At 40.9% G+C, this 20924-nt stretch overlaps 1 protein-coding gene across 4 annotated transcripts in view; it reads right to left on the bottom strand.

The window, feature by feature from the left end:
* Nucleotides 1-86: 86 nt before the first annotated feature.
* ccdc85cb (coiled-coil domain containing 85C, b) overlaps nt 87-20924 on the bottom strand; it is a 50372-nt gene continuing 29534 nt past the window's right edge. The window contains exons 2-7 of one of the 4 annotated variants that reach the window (XM_042389900.1): nt 15306-15385; nt 14024-14065; nt 9389-9493; nt 4516-4608; nt 3395-3493; nt 87-2414 (exon numbers count right to left, since the gene is read on the bottom strand). In XM_042389900.1, the coding sequence (XP_042245834.1) occupies nt 2325-2414; nt 3395-3493; nt 4516-4608; nt 9389-9493; nt 14024-14065; nt 15306-15385 (509 nt within the window). In that variant the 3' untranslated portion in view covers nt 87-2324. The remainder of the gene's footprint in view (nt 2415-3394; nt 3494-4515; nt 4609-9388; nt 9494-14023; nt 14066-15305; nt 15386-20924) is intronic. The other 3 variants (XM_042389901.1, XM_042389902.1, XM_042389903.1) reach the window with 3 other exon arrangements.

Genomic DNA, 20924 nt, shown 5'->3' with positions numbered 1-20924 from the left:
AAGGGGGCAGCATAACTCATCCACTGATGACAGCAACATGCCTGCAAAAATGTTGAATGCATCAAATGAAGACAGGACTTACACGGTATCATTAACCAACTTCATTTATTTTCTCCCAAATTTTTTCTAAAAGTGGCCTATTTCATCTTTTAGTTTCACCTGCCAATAGTCATCTCATCAGTGAAATTTATGAAAAGAAGTTACAGTCATGCTAGTTACTACAGGAATTGACATTTACACTGTAGATTCTAGGATTCTGTACTGTGGTTTGTAGCACATAGGCAGAAGAAAAGAAACACTAGAGATGTTTAAAAAAAAAAAAAAAAAAAAAAAAAAAGCAATTAGGTTCCAAATCAAAACACCATGTAGAGAAAAAATAAATGTGGCACATCTCAAATCAAATATTCAAAATTGTATCATGGCTTCAAATCAGTTCCTAGAAAAAAGGACACTTTTAAAAACACATACTTTGATTTATTTCTTTAGACCCATTATTTGAGAGAACAGAGGTGCCATGGTGAGCAGCCTCAGAAATGTTCTAATTTGGAACAAATAACACTAGAGATGGGAGAGCCTGAGCTACCAGTCACTGTACTGGTTTATCAGATAACTTCACAGCTGGAGTAAATCTGATAAAGTCTGTTGTCAATGACTGTTCGGTTACTAAAAAGCGCTCCCATCTCTATCTGACACCTGGCAATAAATACTTTTTTTTTTTGACTGACACTGTTTGTTCATTCTGACATCAAGAAATACTAATTTTTAAATGTTAGTGTTTTCAGGAGACATCTAAGGGAAGACTTATCTCTCACATTCTACAAAAAAAAAAAAAAAAAAAAAAAGAGATTCAACTTTAATAAAACATGCACTGCATAAACACACCTGCTGAATCCATGACAGAACAAAAGAGTTCAGGAAGAAAAAAAATAACTTTTTTTCATCTGTGAAATAAAACGACAAAGCAGAAATTCAGAGCTAACTCAACTCAATCTGAACTTTTGTGCAAAGCTCTTCCACAAAGTTTATCATTGGCCATAAAATAGAGTTCTATCCCTTATGGATTCAGTAAATGTCTTCAGCAGTCTTCAACCGTGTTGTAACAAGGGTTCGATAGAGAAAAAGAGGATTCACAGGCAGATGCTACAGCTGCAAGAGAACCATTCAGTCTCCTTTCACGCACACAAACACACACACACACGCGTTGTCACAGATGGGCAAAGGTAAAGCTGTAGCCCTCCCAACCTGAGAAAATGATTGTCAAGCATGCACACAGCATACAATTTTAGTTAATTTCACAATTCAAAGTAAGAAAATGATCTACCCATTAACTCACTGAGATGGTTTGATTCAGAATGGCCTTCATACATTTTCAGAGGTTACAGAGAGAAGGAATAATAGCAATTCATCTGGAAAAGAATTTAAAAAAAAAAAAAATTGATTTTATTACCAAAAGCAAACCCTGTTTAAAGGTCCGGTTGTGTGTGCTTTTCAAACTAAATCATTGATCACATGGCCACGCTAGAATTACAAAATAGATAAAAGTAAAATCAACAATAACAATGAAGTAGTGCTATGGTTTTATACATAATATACACAAGTTAACAGTGATCTCTAGACTTTATTATCCATAGACTTGTCTTATGAGCAAAAGGCGCTAGGTCACAGTGGGTTTCACTTAGTTAACACTTTAGAATGCTAATGCTAGTTATACTCGTTGACCACTAGGGGGCAATACATGTGACAGGAGCTAGGGTCTCTACAGGAGGTACTATCAAAACTTATCTGAAGATACCGCCACGATGTTGCCTTCACATCCCAACGACATGCTACGAAATTTTCTGCCCCCGTGGCCTCATCTGTTCTGTGCTTGAAACCATGTTGTGTCGCTAACTTAATGTAGCACAGCTATACTCTAAAAGGACAATACATGGTGTGTTAATAGCTTTTATTTGAGCCTGGAATATCCTGTTTACAGAGAGAGATGATTGTGTAGCCTAAAGCCTCCAAATCAACGAAGAAAAGTGGCGAATCAGTGAAACTAGCTGCCAGTTGTCAACGCTTAATAAGCTCAGAGATAAAAACCTGTTGAACACGTAATGTTGTACATGTGAGTAGCAGACTAACAGGTCCATTTAGTAGCTATCTTAGCCAGTCTTAAGAGAGTGCTTGTAGAAGGAATCCTGGGTGCTGTAGGCAAGAAGGGAGCATGGCATGATGGGTTGTGTAGGTGCAGGTAGCAAGAGGTGTTTTCAGGTGAGTGTAGGTACTGTGGATCCCGATCTCTCTCTCTCTCTCTCTCTCTCTGTCTCGCGCTGGTTGCCATGCTACAGCGGCCCTTTGAACTGGTTCCCAGAGAGGTGCTGTCTGATGGACAGCTTTGATCCCGCTGCATCACCCAGCTTTCTCCACACCACCTGCAAACAGAGGCAGAGAAAGAAGAAGTTGTGAGGAGGAAGAGGAAAGAGCAAGATGTACAGAAAGAGACAGGCAGACATAGAGACTGAGAGAGTAATGCTTTGCAGAAGAAGAAGAAAAAAAAAAACGACTTTCTTCTTCAAGAGTGAAAACTTCAAATGCTCACATTTTGACTTTGAGCTGCAAAGACTGCACACACACACACACACACACACACACACACTACAGTAGAGCTAACTCTGTCCTCTGTCTCTGTAAGGCTGAGATCTCGGAGTGAGCGAGAGGGGCCCCCGGGGGACTCCAGTGATATTACAGAGGTACTATTGTAGCACTCCCCAGATTCCTGGCCTGTCACATACCTCTGCAGGGTCCAGATAGCCCAGCTCTCATTCTCTCTCTCTCTCTCTCTCTCTAATCAGCCAACCTTTTATCCTGGACCGGGCCTTTCAGCACCGACACAGAAAGATGGAGGGAGATGAGTGGGGGGAGGGAGGAAGAAGAGAGGAAGAATGGAGGGGTGAGGCTGAGGCGCAGGGGAGTGTTCTTTTCCCTGCCGCTCCAGTTTAATTGCTCTGACAGCTCAACTGCGAGCCTCTACTTAGAACTTCCAGTTTAGAGTTGGCTTTGCGGCGGGGACGAGGGAGCGGGGGAAATAGATAGAGAGAGAGAGAGAGGAAGAAGAGAGCGAGAGGGAGCGATGTGCCTGGGACACTGCTGCAAGTGTCATTCCAAACCAAATGAGTCTAAATGAGGGTTCCTCATTAGTGAAAGCAGCTCAAAACCTGACCTGATTTGCACCGAGAAGTGAACTAAAAAAACTGACCAACAGTCAAACAGAACTATTATGGAGATAATGTTCCCTTGTTTACAGCAACGGCCAACATTATTCCTCACAAAGAAAAAGTACGACATATTTTACTCGCATCTAACACTGTATCAATATCAATACTTATTCCAACATGTAGGAAGTTGCACTTACGTTGCACATCTCTCGCACAATGGCCTTCTCTTTCTCACTGAGATCATCCTCATAGTCCTCGGGAAGCTGCTTATCCAAGTTCTCGTGGACCTCCAGCACCTGATGGCAGACACAACGCTGAGTGTGTGTATTTGTTTTTGTCACTAGATATATTAGTATGTGTTTAGGGGTGTAAACACCATATTAGTCATTTTACAGAGGCGCAAAGATTTTCAGATAATTGTGTAAAATCTGCTCTAAAAAATTATTTTTTTAAAATTTTGCCTCTTTTTTTTTTTTTTACTAACATATGCACTTAAATACTCTTTACAGTCTGAAGGGTTCAAACTTAATCCTGCAGTGCGGGACTTGTACATGTAAATGAATGTCTGTTACATTCAAGCCCTTGCCAAATGAGTTCACACAATGCTGATTAAGCCTATCACCACCAGATAAATCTCTCTCTATTTCACATTACACTGAGTTTTAAATCTGGTGTCTGTGGCGTCTTTCCCGCGCTGGCCAGATGAATGCAGAGACTTCCGCCAACCGAGCCGGCTAACTTCCGGTTAGCCCTCTGTTAACTTCAATGTGGATAAAATTATTTAATCATGTCGTTCTTCTAGACTTTCCAAATGTTATTGGATTGAATGGATCAAATTCTGATAGTGAAACGAGTCATTTCGCAGGGGTTGTGTGACCCTGAAAACAATTTCTCCACCGTTTTACAGCCGCAACAGTAGCGACGGAGTAGGTGAAGGTGGAGCCTATGACTTAAGCAAGTGATGATTGTTTAAAGTTAAAGTTTTGTGGTTTAAGTCTTTGCGTCACAAATGGATCATAATATCACTTACTCCTCTCTCACATTTAACCAAGAGACATTTTAGCATTTAACAAAAATCTTGATTCAATTTAATTTGATGGCATAACATTAGTGTAGTACAGTTCACTACTGAACAGCACAGTATGTATCAAAAAGTGGGGCATTATAGTAAAGCCCAAACTGAAGCCATCATTGGAAAGTCCAAAACCCGATACACAAAAATTAGATTTCAGCTAGGGTGATGGTGATCAGAAAAGTTTTTCCAACGCAATTTTCGTAAAATATAATTTACCAATTGAAATAGGTAATAGATACGTACCTTCATGGCATGCACCACGGCCTCAGGCTTCTGGACGGAGGACAGGTAGCCCGTGGCAGGAGAGGACTCACTGGTTGGGAGACGGCCCGTACCCTGAGGGGAGAAAAAGAATTTGAAAAATATTTTAGGTTTTTTGGCATTTCTCTCACATTAGGCAGTACACAGGACACAGCGAAGATGAGTGAGAGTAAGTGCGACCTGTGATAAAGGTCAAGAGCTGAGTCTGAGCCCACAACATCTGGAGGACATGTTGTAGACTGCCAAGCTCCCGTGATGTCACATCTGCTGTCACACACAGTTTAACCTCATGAAACGAGCACCGTGACACGGAGCTCTTCATTTGAGCCGAAACTCAAGATACCTTAATTGAAGACAGAAAACAAACCACACACACACACCATATCAGTGGGTGTTTGCTTCAGATTTAACAAGAGAGATTTCTTGTACTGTAGCACTGAAAATGCCATCCCCTTCATCCCGACTCATATCACCTCTCCTTCCCTTGTGTTTTTCTCTGCTTCTTGCATTCACCACGTATTCAACTCTCAGCCAGGTCTGCTACCTGCACAGTGTGATTTAACCGGGTGTGATGGGAGCAGCCAGCCAGGAAGAAGACCAGGAGGTTGCTTGACTCATCCCACCCCCCCGGTTGGTTCCAGACAGTGGCTCTCTGTTCAAGAGACACAGAGATCTCTGGGACACACAATGGCACCATTCACTGTAACCTGGCATCAGGGCCCTGCATTAGACACAGTTCCGTGGCTATGTTAGCCCCGGTTCAATTCTCCGCTCACTGGTGATGCATTTGTCAGCTCCCTCTGCACCCACTGGCCCCATTTGGTTGCAAGATTGAGCCCACACGTCCTAATACCACAGAGATAAAATAATAATCCCACTGCAACCAAGAGGGATGTTTTGCAGACGGTCTCTTCATATCACATCAAGCACATGAAAAATTGATTTCTTTGCTAGTCCTGCAGGTTATGTCTGACAACTGCTCACCTGACAACCACTGAAAACCATAAAAATAATACTGAACGTGCATTTATTTACTTCCTCAGAGGGTGAAAGGTCATTGATATGCTTGATTTGTGAAGCAAAAAAAGGGAACATAGCCGTGGTTTTACTATCTTTGAAAAAAAAGTTGATCTTATCCTCACATAGTTACGCTGTTAAGAAAAATTTAAACATGTTATGGTTGGCTGCCATAAAACATTTTATTCATGAGCTTTGATATCAGAAAATCATGGACATAATGAAAAGGTTAATGTGAAATTTGGTTATTTCTTGCATTAAAAAGGTTGCTATTCAGCAGCATCCTCAAAAGTCACGGAGTGCCCTTGAATGCAGTAGCAAGAGTTTCCAAAACACTCCCACTCAAAGTTCTCAAATGTTTCATGTTGTATAAACACAAGCAGCCATATTGGAACTTTGCTTAGATAAAATGGTCTAAAATTGGTCAAATTTGGACTTAAATCAAGAAATGTTGGATGAAAGAATAAGTAAACAAGACTACAAATCTGCTGGCTTTCACAGTGGTGGAATCTAACATTTAGCTGTGAGAACATTTACTAAAATATTGTATGCAAGAGCAATTTTAAATTAATTCTAATTCAACATTAAAATGCCATTCTGCTTCATAATGAGTAGTTTTACTTTTGATACTTGAAGTACATTTAGCTGTTAATACTTTTACTTCAGTTATATTTTGAAAACAGGATTTTTTCTTGAGTATTTCTACATTGTAGAATACTACACTTATACTTCTTCTACCGATGATCCTAAAGACATTTCAGTCATTTCTAAAAAAAAGTATTAAGCTATTCGATAGCCTGTCCTACTTGCAACTGCATTACCACGCAGCAGCAACATAACTTTGACAAACAAAAAAATGAAGGCAATGAAATTCTCACTGTAATAGATTACCTACCTGAAGCAAATGTCAAGTCTGCAAGCAAATTTTTAGACCATGCAGAAATAAATGGAAACCAGCCCTCCAGCTGAAGAAGTCAATCAAAAAAACTTAGATCAGAAAATTGCCTGCAAGACATTTGATTTGTAGGATAAAAACATTCTAAAGCCCCAGTAAGTATCTTCAGAAGTATGTACTGGAGTACTGTATAGGGTCACGTCCCCACATTATTAAACACATTTCCCAAGGCTGAGTCTATATTTGTTAGAAAATTCTATATAGTATAGCAATCCTCTTGAGAAATACAAACACATGTCCAACTGTGTTAAGTGTGTTTCCTTTTGTTGAAGGTCACAGCAACAAATGTATGGACTGAATTTCCCGTAAAGCGCTTCTGCAGTGGACTTTGAAGTTGACTATAAGAAGAAAAAAAAATGCAAATCACTGTTGCCTCCTTTTGATGCTCTGTTCTGTGGGTTAAAGCTATTATTTGAAATGTGTAAACACTTCCTGCTAGCGCCGGGGCCAGGATGGTTTTTCAGTTTATTCTGCGCCGGAGCAGTGCAGTAAAGAAAAGGATTTGGACAGCGCAGAGACACAGCCGGCTCCGGGCAATGTTTACTGTTCATATGGATGTACAGTTTGGGATGGTTCGCCTGCATAAACAGGCCTGATTTAGGCCTCGCAGGATAAGAGGGGAAAGCAAACCCTGTCAGAATCAATGGTTTGTAGTTTGAGGAAGTGGAATCAGACCCGACTGTTGAGTGTTTGTGAGAATCATACAGGCTGGCCGCTTTCTTTCCCTATCCATCTTTTCTTTTCATCTTTCTTGCTCATTTTCAATCTGACAATGTCACGCACATTCACTGACCTGAAACTTGGGCTGAACAAAGAGACAAAGGACTAGATATAAAGGATGAGCTGATAGATTAGGATGGCTACACACAACCAGAGTTCACTGAAGTTCTGCTGTTGTTGCTGTCTGTGGCCCCCATGTCTCTCATCTTCTCTTTTGCTCTTTCTCTCCCTCTTCATCTTCCAACGAGGGCCTTCTCTCACACATGGATGAACTTGGGCCACATTAGAGAGCAAGCAATCGATCACTATGGAACTCAACATGAGTACATCTCCATGGAGTTGTCACGACAACAAAGCCATCATAAGAGGAGGACATGAATCACAAGAATAAGTTATTCTGTACTGCATGCAACTGCTTTGTTATATCATAAGCTTGCTGAATCTGAAAGGTGCTTTCAAGATTGACTTTTTCTTTATGCTGGGGATGAGGAAAGAGACTAAGGAAAGCTAAGGCTAATGAAAAATGCTACTCAGTTGCATTATGAGTTTTTAGAGTTCGAACCATGACAGGGACTAAAAGTCAGAACAATTTCAACCATTCTTTGTTTTTATGTCTCTCAAAACTTTCCCAACTTTGTGGAAGTGCAATGCTAAATCACTGAAGTACCCCTTTAATCAATGTTTTAGCCAGGAAAACATCTGTATCAATATATAATATACCGATATAACATTTTTAGGAGGACAAACAACATATTAAACTAACATTACAATACTTCGATCAAGTGTTGGGTCAGATATATCGACCATATTCCTACTCCTTTCACTCTAAACGGTCATATATTAGCATGCTAACATTAGTTTTTCCAGTTAGCTAGTTCAGTTAGCTTCTCCATACTTACACCTGGCATTTACTGGGTGTAATTACTTGGAAACTACTAATTTATGTGTAAGAAATACTTTGTGTAGTGCAACCTGTTTTAATGTAGCGATGCGTAAAACTCCCCTTAATAGACCACTGGTGCTGGTACAACCGGCTACTGACAGATTCCTCAAGTGCATGTCTCTACTGGTTGCAGCCAGTTGAGGTATGATTTAATGGAATCCTAAATGTACTTAAATGTGCTAACACAAATCCATTTCCACTTTTTTGCCTCAGTCAGAATGACATCACATATCATGTCACTAAGGAGCCAAAATTCACACCTCGAGTCAATATCATGACCTTGTTTCACATGAAACTGCACTGTGAAATTAAATGCATGGAGACAGCCATCAAGATAATTTGCAGTTTATGCCTCCTCCTGCGGGGAGAGACTCCTCATGGGAGTCAAGGTTCACGGACATTATTGAACGGCACCAACCTCCAAGAGGAGGCGGGTTTGACCCACGAGCTTAAAAGGTGCGAGCTGGCTCTGAACGCTGACTCACACTGGGCCTGTGATTAAAACACAATATAGATTTTTACACAGGGAAGATTTAGTCCTCTGGGTAGTGGCATAACCCGGCTCTGACCTTCCTTAAGCAGTCAGAAAACAATTACCCAGCCTCTCCTCCCCAGACAGTTTCAGGGTTAGGGGTGGCGGTGGATTGTAGCGGATTATTACTTTCATAGTGGGATTCAGTTCAAACAGGCTCCAGGGAGGACGAAGGCAGCTCAAGGGCCAGAACATGGGAGGAAGAGAAGGGACGGCTGACTCCTTTTAATTCCCCATCTTTCTCTGTCTTAGTTCCCCCCTCTTCCTCCTTTTATTTTTCTAGTCTGTCTTATATTACTCATGCAATATCTCCACTCACACTCTCTTTTTCTTCTCTGTCTTTCTTTCTTCTTGTTTGTGAATGTGTGTTTCACTTCCTGTCATGTGTAAGAGAGAGTGAGGTCGCCTGTGGAGGTAAAATTGGTGAGTTGGAAGCAAAGTGAATTAGAGCTGACTTGACTTGATTCCACTGCGGAGGCACCAGTGACAGTCCTCCCTACAATTAAGTGTGTGTCTGTGTGCAATTAAATCTGCTGTCTATTTGTAACCATGTTTTTGTAAGCAACCTCATGGTGTTTAAGTGGCCACAGTGGCTATGACTGTTTAAGTGGCTGGGTATGAGTGAGCATCCCTCTGTGTGTGGGTCTGTGCGTGTGTGTGTGTGTGTGTGAGCCTCCTGGGTACTGACCATGTGCATGGCGTCCTGGCGTTGGGGCAGTGAGGACAGCTGGGACTCTGAGTGGTAGAGGGTCATACCCTTCCTCAGGGCACGAAGGTCACCTGGGTTGCACTGCTGGGCACAAATGAGCAAAAAACAAACACACGGATACAAAAAAAATAAAGATATGAGTGCAATGTCGACTAAATACACCTAGAGAGCTGCATTACAGAAGGCCAGACAATTCAAATTATTAATCCAAAGCCAAAAATAAGTACATACACACAGGCAGGAAGTCATTTCTGTGACTCAAAATCAATGTATTTGCGTCTGTTAGTGAGCAGAGCTAGACCGATATTAGATTTCTGAGGCCGATACTGATATTGCTATTTGAGCGTTTAAACAAATCCAACAACAATACACTGGCCATGATTTATTTCTTAACATAAACACATAACATTTTTGATAAAATCCCTTAAATTTGCTTGATTTAATACAATCAATGTTATTAAGGATTTATGACAAATATGTACTCTGCAGAATGTTTAACTGTTACATTTCTCTATGGTGGATATAATGGAGACACTGTTTTCTAAAATACATGACACATATCTTTGACATTTCCGTACTGCTGTGCTTTTTTCCCATGACTTATTGGTTGACTTCTTCACGGATACTGGTATTTTGACATTCAGTTAATATAGGGCCATATATCAGCATGGACGATTTATTGGTCTACCTCTACTGTACATTTGAGTAAAGATATTTTACAATGACAGTAAATATAAAAGTTAATTTGAACAGCAAACATTAACTGATATCTAAATTATTATAAGTAACTAAGCAAACAGAAACGCATTAAACAAAACTATTTTTAACTTAATTGAGAAAAATACATAAAAAATGTTGCCAGTAAAGCTTTTAATTGCTGCAGTTTACAATTTCTTTTTTCATGTTTGCCAACATACGTACATGTTGATACCAATATAACGCGATATCACAAGATATCACAAATATCGGCCTGCTGATATATCAGTCGGGCTGTGCTTTGTATATTAAGATCTTCAGTGATGGTTCATTAAGAACTCTGTGGCTCTGTCCCCCCTCCTGCACTGGCACCTGCACTCTCATCGTCACTCTGACGACATCGCTTCAAGCACTTCATTTGCCGAGCTGATTTTTATTTGTTGTGGCTTTTTACATAAATGGCACTTCACAGCACTGGCGCTGGATCACGTTGTGCCATCATCGAGGGCCATTACGCAGGGACAGTGTTCCTAAGATTTGTCCTCATTAGCGGCCAAAGACCACTGGTTCCTGGGGGCCGTAACCAGCCTAACTTCTCGCTGTAGGCAGGAACACGGCAACACCACTGTTCCTTATGACATTTCTCATGTCACGCACTAGTGTTCCCTCTGTGCGCAGCTCGCCATGTAAACACACATGATGCCCGGGAGCACTCAAGCTATAAATAACCCAATGAGCTGTGGGTGTGCGTCTAAGAATGCATGGACATTGTGCTGTGTTTGTCTCTGTTATCTCTCTGTGCGTCACACACACACAAACACACACACACACACACACAGGTGCACAGTCACATACACAATTTCCACACACACAAAGCCACAATCTGCATTCCCCTTGTCTTCTGTCTTTTGATACCCCCCCCCCCCTATTCTTCTCTCCAGCTCAGTATCCTGTTGGTGTTCCTCTAACCTTTCCCAATCCTTCCCTTGGCACTTCCTGATCTATCCTTTGGGTTTCCATATTCATGCCCTCAATTCTGTACCTTGGCTAGCATCTCTTTGTCATTTCTCCAGGCTTAGAGTGTGTCACAAAATGTCATATCCGGTGGACTGAAATAAACAATTCATGACCTGAGCACATCTATCGACTGGATGAAAAGAGCTGGTTTGATCAGTAACATATCAGAGTTTTCCAACAAGATTTCCATCATCTAACTAGGACTTTTTTTTTTCCATCTTTAGTTTAGCTTTACAAACAAACCAACACACGTCTCAAAACTTGACCTCCCTCCCTGAGTTGACCTTGACCACTGAGACCAACAAAGCTATTTGTTTGCCAGACAGCTGGGGACAGTTGGCCCTCTGTGGTCTTCTTGGCTAAAACTCGGACTCCTCCGTCTCTCCATCCATCACGGTGTTCTTGGTGCTGACAGGGAGAAGCTGTGGACGTCGCGCATCATTTCCTGTTTGAGTTATGAGGGGCAGGGGTGATGCCGCCTTGACAAAAGGGTAGAGAGGATAGCAGCGTGCACCTTGAGCGCCATAATTTAATGGAATAAAGAACTGAATCGGTGCTGACATTGGGTAGTCTCCCATGGCAACCCATTTCAGTGCTATATTAACTTTTTATTCCATATTAACCTTTCCTGCAAGTAAACAGTTTATACAGAGTGTTTTAAGTTCTTAGCAAGATTTAATTTGCAGATGTCAATTACCCAGAACATGCAAATACATCTTCCAATTTCTCAAGTCAATAAATCAGTCATATAATAACTCTGTCAAAGAATGAGTCATAATTCATTAACCTCTGTCATCATTCAAGTCCACAGGACCCTACTTCAGTCCATACTCTCACAAAATGAGTTAAATTATCCAGCAGTTAACAAATGGAGTGTCATCTGAATCTGTCATATAAATCATTAAATTCTCAGAGTCACACTGAGCATTTAATTGTTAATGATAAAGTGAGGCAGTGAGCATGTAGTGAAAGCCACAGAGTGCCTCGCACTTCAGGGACTTAAGAGAGATAAGTAACGGTTGAAAGACACGGGAGATCCGAGTGGGAGAAAAGTTAACGAGAAAATCGTATCATGGATGTTTGGGTCGAAGTGTGAGCGTTGAGCAATGAGCACACCTGTTTTCCTCATTGTGGGTACACCTGTGCTGTGTAGGCGCTTGTTAATATCCACCGTGGGACAACGTTGTCAACCCCCTACTCCCTTTAGTAGTGTAAAAATAATTCAGCCAATTTGGTTTCAAGGGTCAACATTCCTGTGATAAGAGGCTATTGTTCCCTCAGCTCAACACAAGTTTCACTGGGCCAGTTTCATAACACAGGAAGTTAGGTAATAAGTCTATTTAGGCAAGTAGTCCATTGTAACAATTCCACCTGCTCAGTAAGTAGGCTATTGCGTAAGAGTCAAACTAAATACTAAACTACAGAAAAGCTCAATGGGCTCATGTTATCATTACAAATATTACATTTTCAAGGAAAGCAAACAACCATCAAGATAGTATATTTTAACTTCAAACATTCCTGCATTCTTCAGTTGCACTCATACACCAGTTGTCGGCATGCATAATGGATGCCTGGGTCTACCTGTATCGCCCCGGTATCCTAAATTATTCAGCCCACCAGACGTCCCGACAAGCTAGGACAAGCGTGTGTCATTTATGCACCAAAGCACAATGTAGCATTCATTCACCTAGGGTACCTTATGCCAAACATTTACTGTGCTGTGCCAAAATGCTCCAAGGACAGGAAAAGGCTTTCTTGCCAAAACAGGCCACATACAAGCAGGGCCACCTGTGTTTATTCATCAGCATAGCATGCTAGCAGCGCAAAAAGGGGCCAAAAAACAGGATTGGACACATAAGCAATACTTTTACAAAGTAATGCAATCTAATTCCTTTCTCCTCATAACACTAACACTGTGTCAGACAGGTGATTTTGTTCTATAGTAATGTTTGAGGCTTCACTTTGTTTGAACTGCACTGTATTACAGGATGCCAGACAAAATATTAAGTTCAACACCAAATACCTGAATATGGCCTTAAAGAAATAGTGCAACCTTTTAGGAGTAACACTCATTCTCTTTCATGCTGAGAGTTAGATGATTGATATCACTTTCATATCTATACTGGTGGTAAGCTATTGACAGCAGCCGGTTAGCTTAGCTTAGCATAAAAACTGGAAACAAGAAGAAACAGCTAGCCTGGCTCTGTCCAAAAGTATCAGCATCTCTAAGCTCACTAGTTAACTCATTATATCTTGTGTGTTTAATCTGTACAAAAAACAAAGTGGAAAAAAGTTTTTTATGGGGGGGTTATGTGGGGGACTGTTTCTTGACTGGGTGCACTGACTTGCTGGACTCCACCAAAACATGTAATTTTTAAACTTCAGTTTTTGTCCGGACTACACAAAAAAATAAAAAAAAAGTTAATTAGTGAGCTTTATAGGTGCTGGGAGGCCTTTGCACACAGTCAGGTTAATCGTTTATTTTTGTGCTGAGCTAAGCTAACAGTCTTCTGGCTGGAGTTTCATATTTATTGTACAGCTATGAGAGTGGTATTGATCTTCTCATGTATCTCTAGGCAAGGAAGTTAATAAGCTTATTTCCAAAATGTCTCATTTTTTTTCTTTAAACAGTACCATAGAGTTGACTCAGCACCTGCCTGAAAGTGTCAGCATAAACTAAACATGATACAGTTTGTTACTGCAACAGAGTGCATTACATCGTACAGAAGTTGCTTTTATTGTGTCCACCCTCAGTTTAAGAGAAAGCAACAAGCTCAAAGCTTTGAAAAGTCCCACCACCAGACAGATAAAAGAGTGAAAAGGCAAAAAGGGGCTCGACCAACTGACCAGCAGAGGAGCGTTTCAGAAGAGCTGACAAACAGTGGCATTTAAGAAAGTTACCTTTTTCATCTGTATCTGTGATAAGCTATACCGGCTATAAGCCTAGGGAGAGAAAAACATAATAGTGTAATGGTTCATTATTTCATTATTGTCTAATTGGAGCCATTAACAACCAGGATAGCAACTGTATGCTCCATAAAAGATGAAGATATTGTTAAAAAAACAACTTTTCAGCTTCTATAGTCATGGTCAGTCCACATTTTATTACATTTTCTACTAGTCACAACTGTTTTATATTTTGCAGTATTCAATGCACAATTGTTAAAGTTCTATTATTGCAAAAACATACTCATCCCAACCTAAAAAAAAAAGAAACATCATCCCCTCATTGTGAACAAGGACTATTAGTCGACTTTAAGAGGCAGGTTAATATTATATGTCTTTAAGTAACACTGCTGTGAGACAGAGTAGCACCTAATTGCAGCACTTAAGAGCTAATTATGAGGATCATTTAGGTTTCGTATCAGTGATTCCAGCCTACACCAGTGCCTAGATATAGTAAATCTGGTGGGAGATAATTGGGGGGAAAAGGAATTACTATAAAAAAAAAAAAAAGAATAAAGGCTTCAAATCAAAAAAGCTGTTTAAGCTGTGAAACTGCAACTCGACCGTGTGCAGTCTGACTTGCATTCAGATGAGTTGCATCATAAAACGTGACGTTAAAACAGAAAGATAAACGGTAAGTGTATGAGGATTTACCAATAATTCACTATTTGATCCCTCTCACGCTTTATGTAACACACACCTCTGCTGACTGACATGTGACCTCCTGTTGAACCAGAAATCCACCCCCCCTCACCCCCCCCCCTCCTCCTCCTCCTCACATTCCCACCTCCACTCTTTCCTTCAACCCCTTCATCCTCCAAATTTAGGAGAAGCCAGAACAAGGTTAACTTTGGGAGAACTGCTTTACTCTGTCACTGTCACTTAATGCCTCCTTCCCCTCCTTTTTCTCCTCTCATCTCTCCTCCGCTCCCGCAGTTCGCCGAAGGGGCTAACATCACTGCTCGCTACTGAAGCTTACTGACTCCCCATGAATTAAACATGGATAAACATACTCTCCAACTAACAGGCAGGCTGTTGTGAGGGGGCGGCTTCACAGATGCATCGGGCACAACACTTTATCTCATCCCAGCTGCCGATCACATGTTTTGGGATGGATTAAAAAGTTGCACAAGAGGGGGTTTAGTGAGTTCAAATGATACTGGACTGGGCAAGTAGTGCCACTCACACATGTGTAAGTGACAGGAAGAGAGAGAGACGTTAAGTGTGTGCACCTCACCTGAGAGAGAAGCTTATTGTTGTCGTCCTCCAGGATCCGCACTTTAGTCTCCAGCTGCCTGATGTAGTTGGAGGAGGAATCTGGAGAAGAGATGGAGAAGAAAAGAGGGGAGGAGAAGAGATTAGCATTTCAAAGACCTCAAGCGGAAAACAGGCAGGCAGGGCCACTGGAGCAAAAGGACCGCATAGAGCTCCGATGGTTGCTGTGCACTTTGAGAGCCCCAAAAAAGTCCTGGAGGAAGTGAATTCTCCTGTTGAGGGCTTTCAGATCATGGTTAATGTCTTCAAGGATAGGTTCACAATTTTTCAAGTCTGTCCTAAAACAACAGTCAGGTGCCCGAATGAACATTGAAAGAGGTTTTCCTCGCTGTAATCATTCCTGCTGTTCATACTGGCTATTAAAAGATCCCCTTCAATTTAAGTGATGGGGACCAAAATCCACAGTGTCCACACAGTCATTTTGTGCAAAAATGCATTTAAACATTTATCTGAAGCTTGTATGAGGCTGCGGCAGTCTGAGTTAGTCATATTAAGTGGATATCTGCCACATTTACAGTCTTTTTAGCATGAGATTCCCTCTTTGTGTTTCCTCGGAAAGTGTTTCCCTGTTGAGCTGCAGTGGAAGTATAATAACAAAAAGAGGGACTTTGGCACTAAAAAGACTGTTGAAAGATATCTACTTCATTTGACTAATCGAGAATGGCTGCAGCTTCATATTAGCTTCAGATAAACTTTTAAATACATTTTTGTACAGAAGGAGGACTGTGGATTTTAGCCTCCATCACTTACATTGTAAGTGCATTATAAAGGGATCTTCTAATGGCCGGTATGAACAGGAGAAATGATTACGGCAAGAAAAACCCATTTCAATGTTCATTTGAGCGCCTGACTCTTGTTTTGAGAAAGACTTGAAAAATTGTACCTATCCCTCAAGTTGAAATATGTGCAATATTTGGCTCTTCTATTGAACAGCGATCTTCTGCTTTGAAACTACATTGAAGTATATGAATTCTTTTGCAACACAAAAACGAGGAGGTTGAATTTGATGGTTTCTAGTAGAAGGGCTTGAGACAATTAATCCTGACAGGTAACAAAGGGTAACATGTATCAGAGAAATAATTTAAGTAGGGCTACAACTATTGCTTTCAATATTGATAAATTGATTATTTTTTCAGATGAATCCTTTATTTTTGCCTTTAAAAAAAGTCACAAAAACAGTGAAAACATACTCATTACAACTTCCCAGAAGAAGAAGAAGCCCAGAGTTACATCTTCAAATTGCTCATTTTTGTCCAACAAACAGTCAAAAACCCAATTTAATTAACCAAATTAATTGTCTCTGGATTGACTATTGGATTAATCACCAAACTGTTAAAACTCCAAATTTAAAACTTATTGGCTTTTAGCAAAACTGTAACTACTTCTAGTATTATTCTGCAAATCCTTCTACCATCCACTCAGCTGTCTATGTATATATAGTCTGCCTTGTGAAAAGTCCTCATGTGCTTAAAAAAACTAGTTGTAAATTGATGTCAAGGGTCAAGCACTGGGCGTTCCCACCCACATTAGCAGTGTTTGACCTGACTTTCCAACCCCTTTACTTAACTGGGGTCATTTCCCAGTTTGGCTCACATTCTCCTGCTCAGTTCCAATTCCATATTTGAGATTTGTCTCAAACTGTCTCTACACCTGACAAACAAGTGTGATTGAGGTCCATAACATTGTTGATTGTGGAAAAAAAAGCAGCAGAATCAAGGTTTCTGGAGGGCTGGACTGGCGGGGGGGGGGGGGGGGGGGGGGGATGTTATTTGACTAAAACTATGCATTTTCACATAATTTTATTTATTAAAGAGGTTGCAATTTTTCACAGTACACTCAGACATCGGCAAGAATAAAAATGAAAAAGATATGCTCACTGATGAACTAAGCGCTATGTCCTGATGTAATCCTTCACATTTTTGTGAGTGATCACACTGTGCACCTTAAAAATAATAAGCACAATTTTGTTTGGCATATAGTGAAGGGATTTTCTAATCCTCCCATAGTCAGGGTGTAGCTACTAGCCAGCTGTAGGGATGGGTGTGGTTAGACTTGTATCTCTATCTCATAGATACTCTTATCAGTCCAGTTCTTCATCAATACCGTTCATGGTTCTTTTTCATTACTAAAGAATTGTTTAGATTATTATTTTTTTTTAAAAATCACTGAATATCTCACTGGAAAGAAATCTAAAATGTCAATAAAATAAATAATTTTCCTGACATCAAAATACTGAGTGAGGTTTAGAGGTTTAGGTTTAGTCCTTCATCCTGTCCTCTGTCCTCCTTCCTCTGCTTCACTGCTGCAGGTACAGTACTGCTGGTAAAGAGAAGAAGGGCTGGTTTGAGAGGGGGGTTGCCGTCTCAGCCTGTAGCTAAGTTTACAAGAATTTGACCAGTTTTAATATACGTTGCAAACTAAGCTGAACAGTTAAGCTACAGACAGACAGCTTTCGTTTTAGCTTGTTCATAACGATTCGCTGTTATCTTAATCAGTGTGCTGTTGTTGTGTAAAACATACAAGTGGTGGATGGGAGACAAAGCAGTTGAAAAATACTACATCACTTTTCTACATGTTTATGCTTGTTGAACAGGTGGTTTCATAAAGTACTTATTGACTTTTTATTCATGAAGCTTTTATTGTGATTACAGTATCAAGCATAGAGTTGCTATCAACTCGAGTGAAACGTGTGTGTGTGTGTGTGTGTGTGTGGTGGAGCTGCGCTTGGTCAAACACATAGCGCAGACGAGAGGACAGAGAAGCTAGCGCAACTATAAAGTTTTTTTCTGTTCAAGGCGCTGTGAAAAAAAAAACACTTAGGCGCTGTGCCTAAGTCTTATAATGGTAGGGAAAACCCTGGAATCAACTCTATTGAGTTCAAACCAGGGACAGGAGCTGTGTGAAGTTTGTCTCAGTAGGTGGCACAGAGCCTGTTATCTAAAAAGGAATGTTTAATTTACAGTGCGAGATCAAAGCCGAGTTGTGCAGAGGAGCTGCACTCAGCAACTAGTCGGCAACTAGTCAGGAGCACACCACCGCGCGCACAGCTTTACTTTATTTTGTTTTCTAAGTGGAAGTACAGAGAGAGAGAGAGGCAGAGAGTGGAGACGTTGATGGAGAAATGGAAACAAAGCCGGCAGGGGAGGTTTTCTGATGAAAAACGATGGGTGGAGTAAGATGCAGATGAGAAGTCACTGCTGTAGGGGACTGCACACACACCTACTCACAAACACACACACACACACACAAAATCATAACATGTTGCATCAGTGAGGTAATGCTGACCTTGGTTTGTTATGTATAACTGAAATGTTATTAAAACTATTAGCCTACCTGGTTAATCTGCACTGTGCAACCAGGGGGTGCTATTCTGCACAGACCCACTATTAAACACAAAACACACTCACACTCACACACACAGTGGCAAACTGAATTCCACAGATAACAGTTACACCCTTGTTTTACCCAGGTGAACATGTGTTTACAAGTGTTAACATGTACCTAAGTAAGCAGGTTTTCGTCGCCTCTCTGCAGTAACCTGTATTATCCAACATAATGTAAATCAAAAAAACACTGTTTGCATTATCGGGGGAAAGAATTATAGAAACTAGGTTAACATAGCTGCATTTCCGTTGAAGAATGATGCCTGAATGGGGTTTTTAAACAACATTGTGTCAAAAATAATTACTTACACTAAATATGACATTAAGATAATTGGTAGCCACTCCCTCCTTGACTCATCCCCCGCTTCTCTTTCTGTTTGGACACATGCCTCTGTTGTAACTTCTCCACCTGTTCATTGTAAACAATACATAAATACATAAGCTAAGCTCCCAAAAACTTGCAATTCCTTTAAAAAAAAAAAAAAGCTCATGACCTCCACTAGTGGTTCTTTGTTTTCTGCTGTGCTGCAAACACCCTATCCCCATCTGTCCCTCACAGTTCATCTTGCTTTCACTTTTATATTTGACACTTTTAGTGCCACTTGGATTGAAGCACATCTCTCCACCCGAAAAAGGCAAATGAGAACAACTGCAAAACTAAAACTGCGTGAGATGTTTGACATGTTACAGGGAAAAAAAACATGTAACCACAGTATTTTTTAAAAAGATCTGCATAAATGAGCGAGAGAGTTCATTCATGACTGTGGAAAATAATCCCAAATCAAGGTCCACGTGGGTTTCCACAGCCGAATATGACAATATTCTGAATTTGATACAGCATATTCTGAATGTAGCATTTTCTGATTAAGACATGTACGATATACTGGTATTATTCTGGTTTTAGGAGCATTCTTTGGACAATTGGGGATTTTATTGCAGTTTGTGACACATGACCCTCTTGCCTGTTTACCCCTGCACAGGCAAAACGACATATACCGGAGCAGGAAGGCGGATGGGGAACAGGAACGAGGGGAGAGTGGAGAGCTGTTCAGGGGCGGGCTGGAAAAGCAGAGAGCGCGCCTTCTCCACGACGGGGACGGAGGGGATTGGTTATTATCCTGACATGCATCCATGGACTGACAGTGACGACTCAAAAAAACACTCAGCAGTGTTGTAAACATCATGGGACAACCTAGATACTGGATGTGCCTGTAACTATAAATTTATAATATCAGTCATATCAGTATCACTCAGGCGGTAGCTCACGAATGTTTTTCACCTCACTGGTTTCTTGAGATCTTGTGATTCCTGTTACCACTGCAGGAGAGGGAAACCCTGAAAACCCTCCGCATGTAAAACGGGAATATTAGTGGAATATCCATTTTCATTAACCATGTAAACAGCTTAGTAGGACTATAAGAATAAGGGCAAAAACCGGAATACTTTGTGCATGTAAACGTCGTCACCGTGTGCTCTCTCAGTACCAAGCCTGTCCTCTCACCTCATTAGCATCAGTCCAAATGCTCTGTATCATTAATATAATTGAAACATGTCAGCCATAGTTTAAAAATATGGTAGCGGATGCCGAGAAATCTGATTACTGCCTTAACTAGATTTCTCCCAGCAACTTGGTTACATGTCTAACATCTATTTTAGATCGAATTAAAGAAATGAACCAATTTATGATGCTGCAAAAAATAGCAATAAAAAGATTATGCTGATTTTCTCCCAAACCCGGCATTAAATCTTTTTCAAAACGCACAATACTGCTCTCTTTCTCCAGACCTGACAGTAGACAAGAGTGCGTTGCCCCAGCTGGGTCTTCAGGCCTATTTATGTTCAGCCCCTTGACTTTTAGGAGGGGCGGTGCAGACAGTGCTGTCAGTTGGCTGGTTAGAGAAGAGGCTGCAGTAGCCAGAGCTGGTAATCCTCTCTTTCTGCCTTGTGACCCTCTAATCTGGATTCATCTGCTGGCCTGATCTGCAGCCAGATCTCAAGCCGATTAGGATGAAGGTTCCTCAGGCTTCAGTCATCACCAGCACAAACAACAAAAGAGAGAAGGCTCAGAAAGAGGGTGGAGGATGGAAAATGAATGTGTGTTGCCCCCCCCCCCCCCCCACGCCCCCCCCCTCTCTGCTTTGTATATTTAGATTACTTACAGAGATTGAGATCTCGCCATCGGTAATCCAATAAACTCA

This window comes from Thunnus maccoyii, chromosome 17 (assembly GCF_910596095.1).
Source record: "Thunnus maccoyii chromosome 17, fThuMac1.1, whole genome shotgun sequence".
NCBI classification, from domain to species: Eukaryota; Metazoa; Chordata; class Actinopteri; order Scombriformes; family Scombridae; genus Thunnus; species Thunnus maccoyii.
This window is presented reverse-complemented; position numbering and strand designations above follow the sequence as displayed.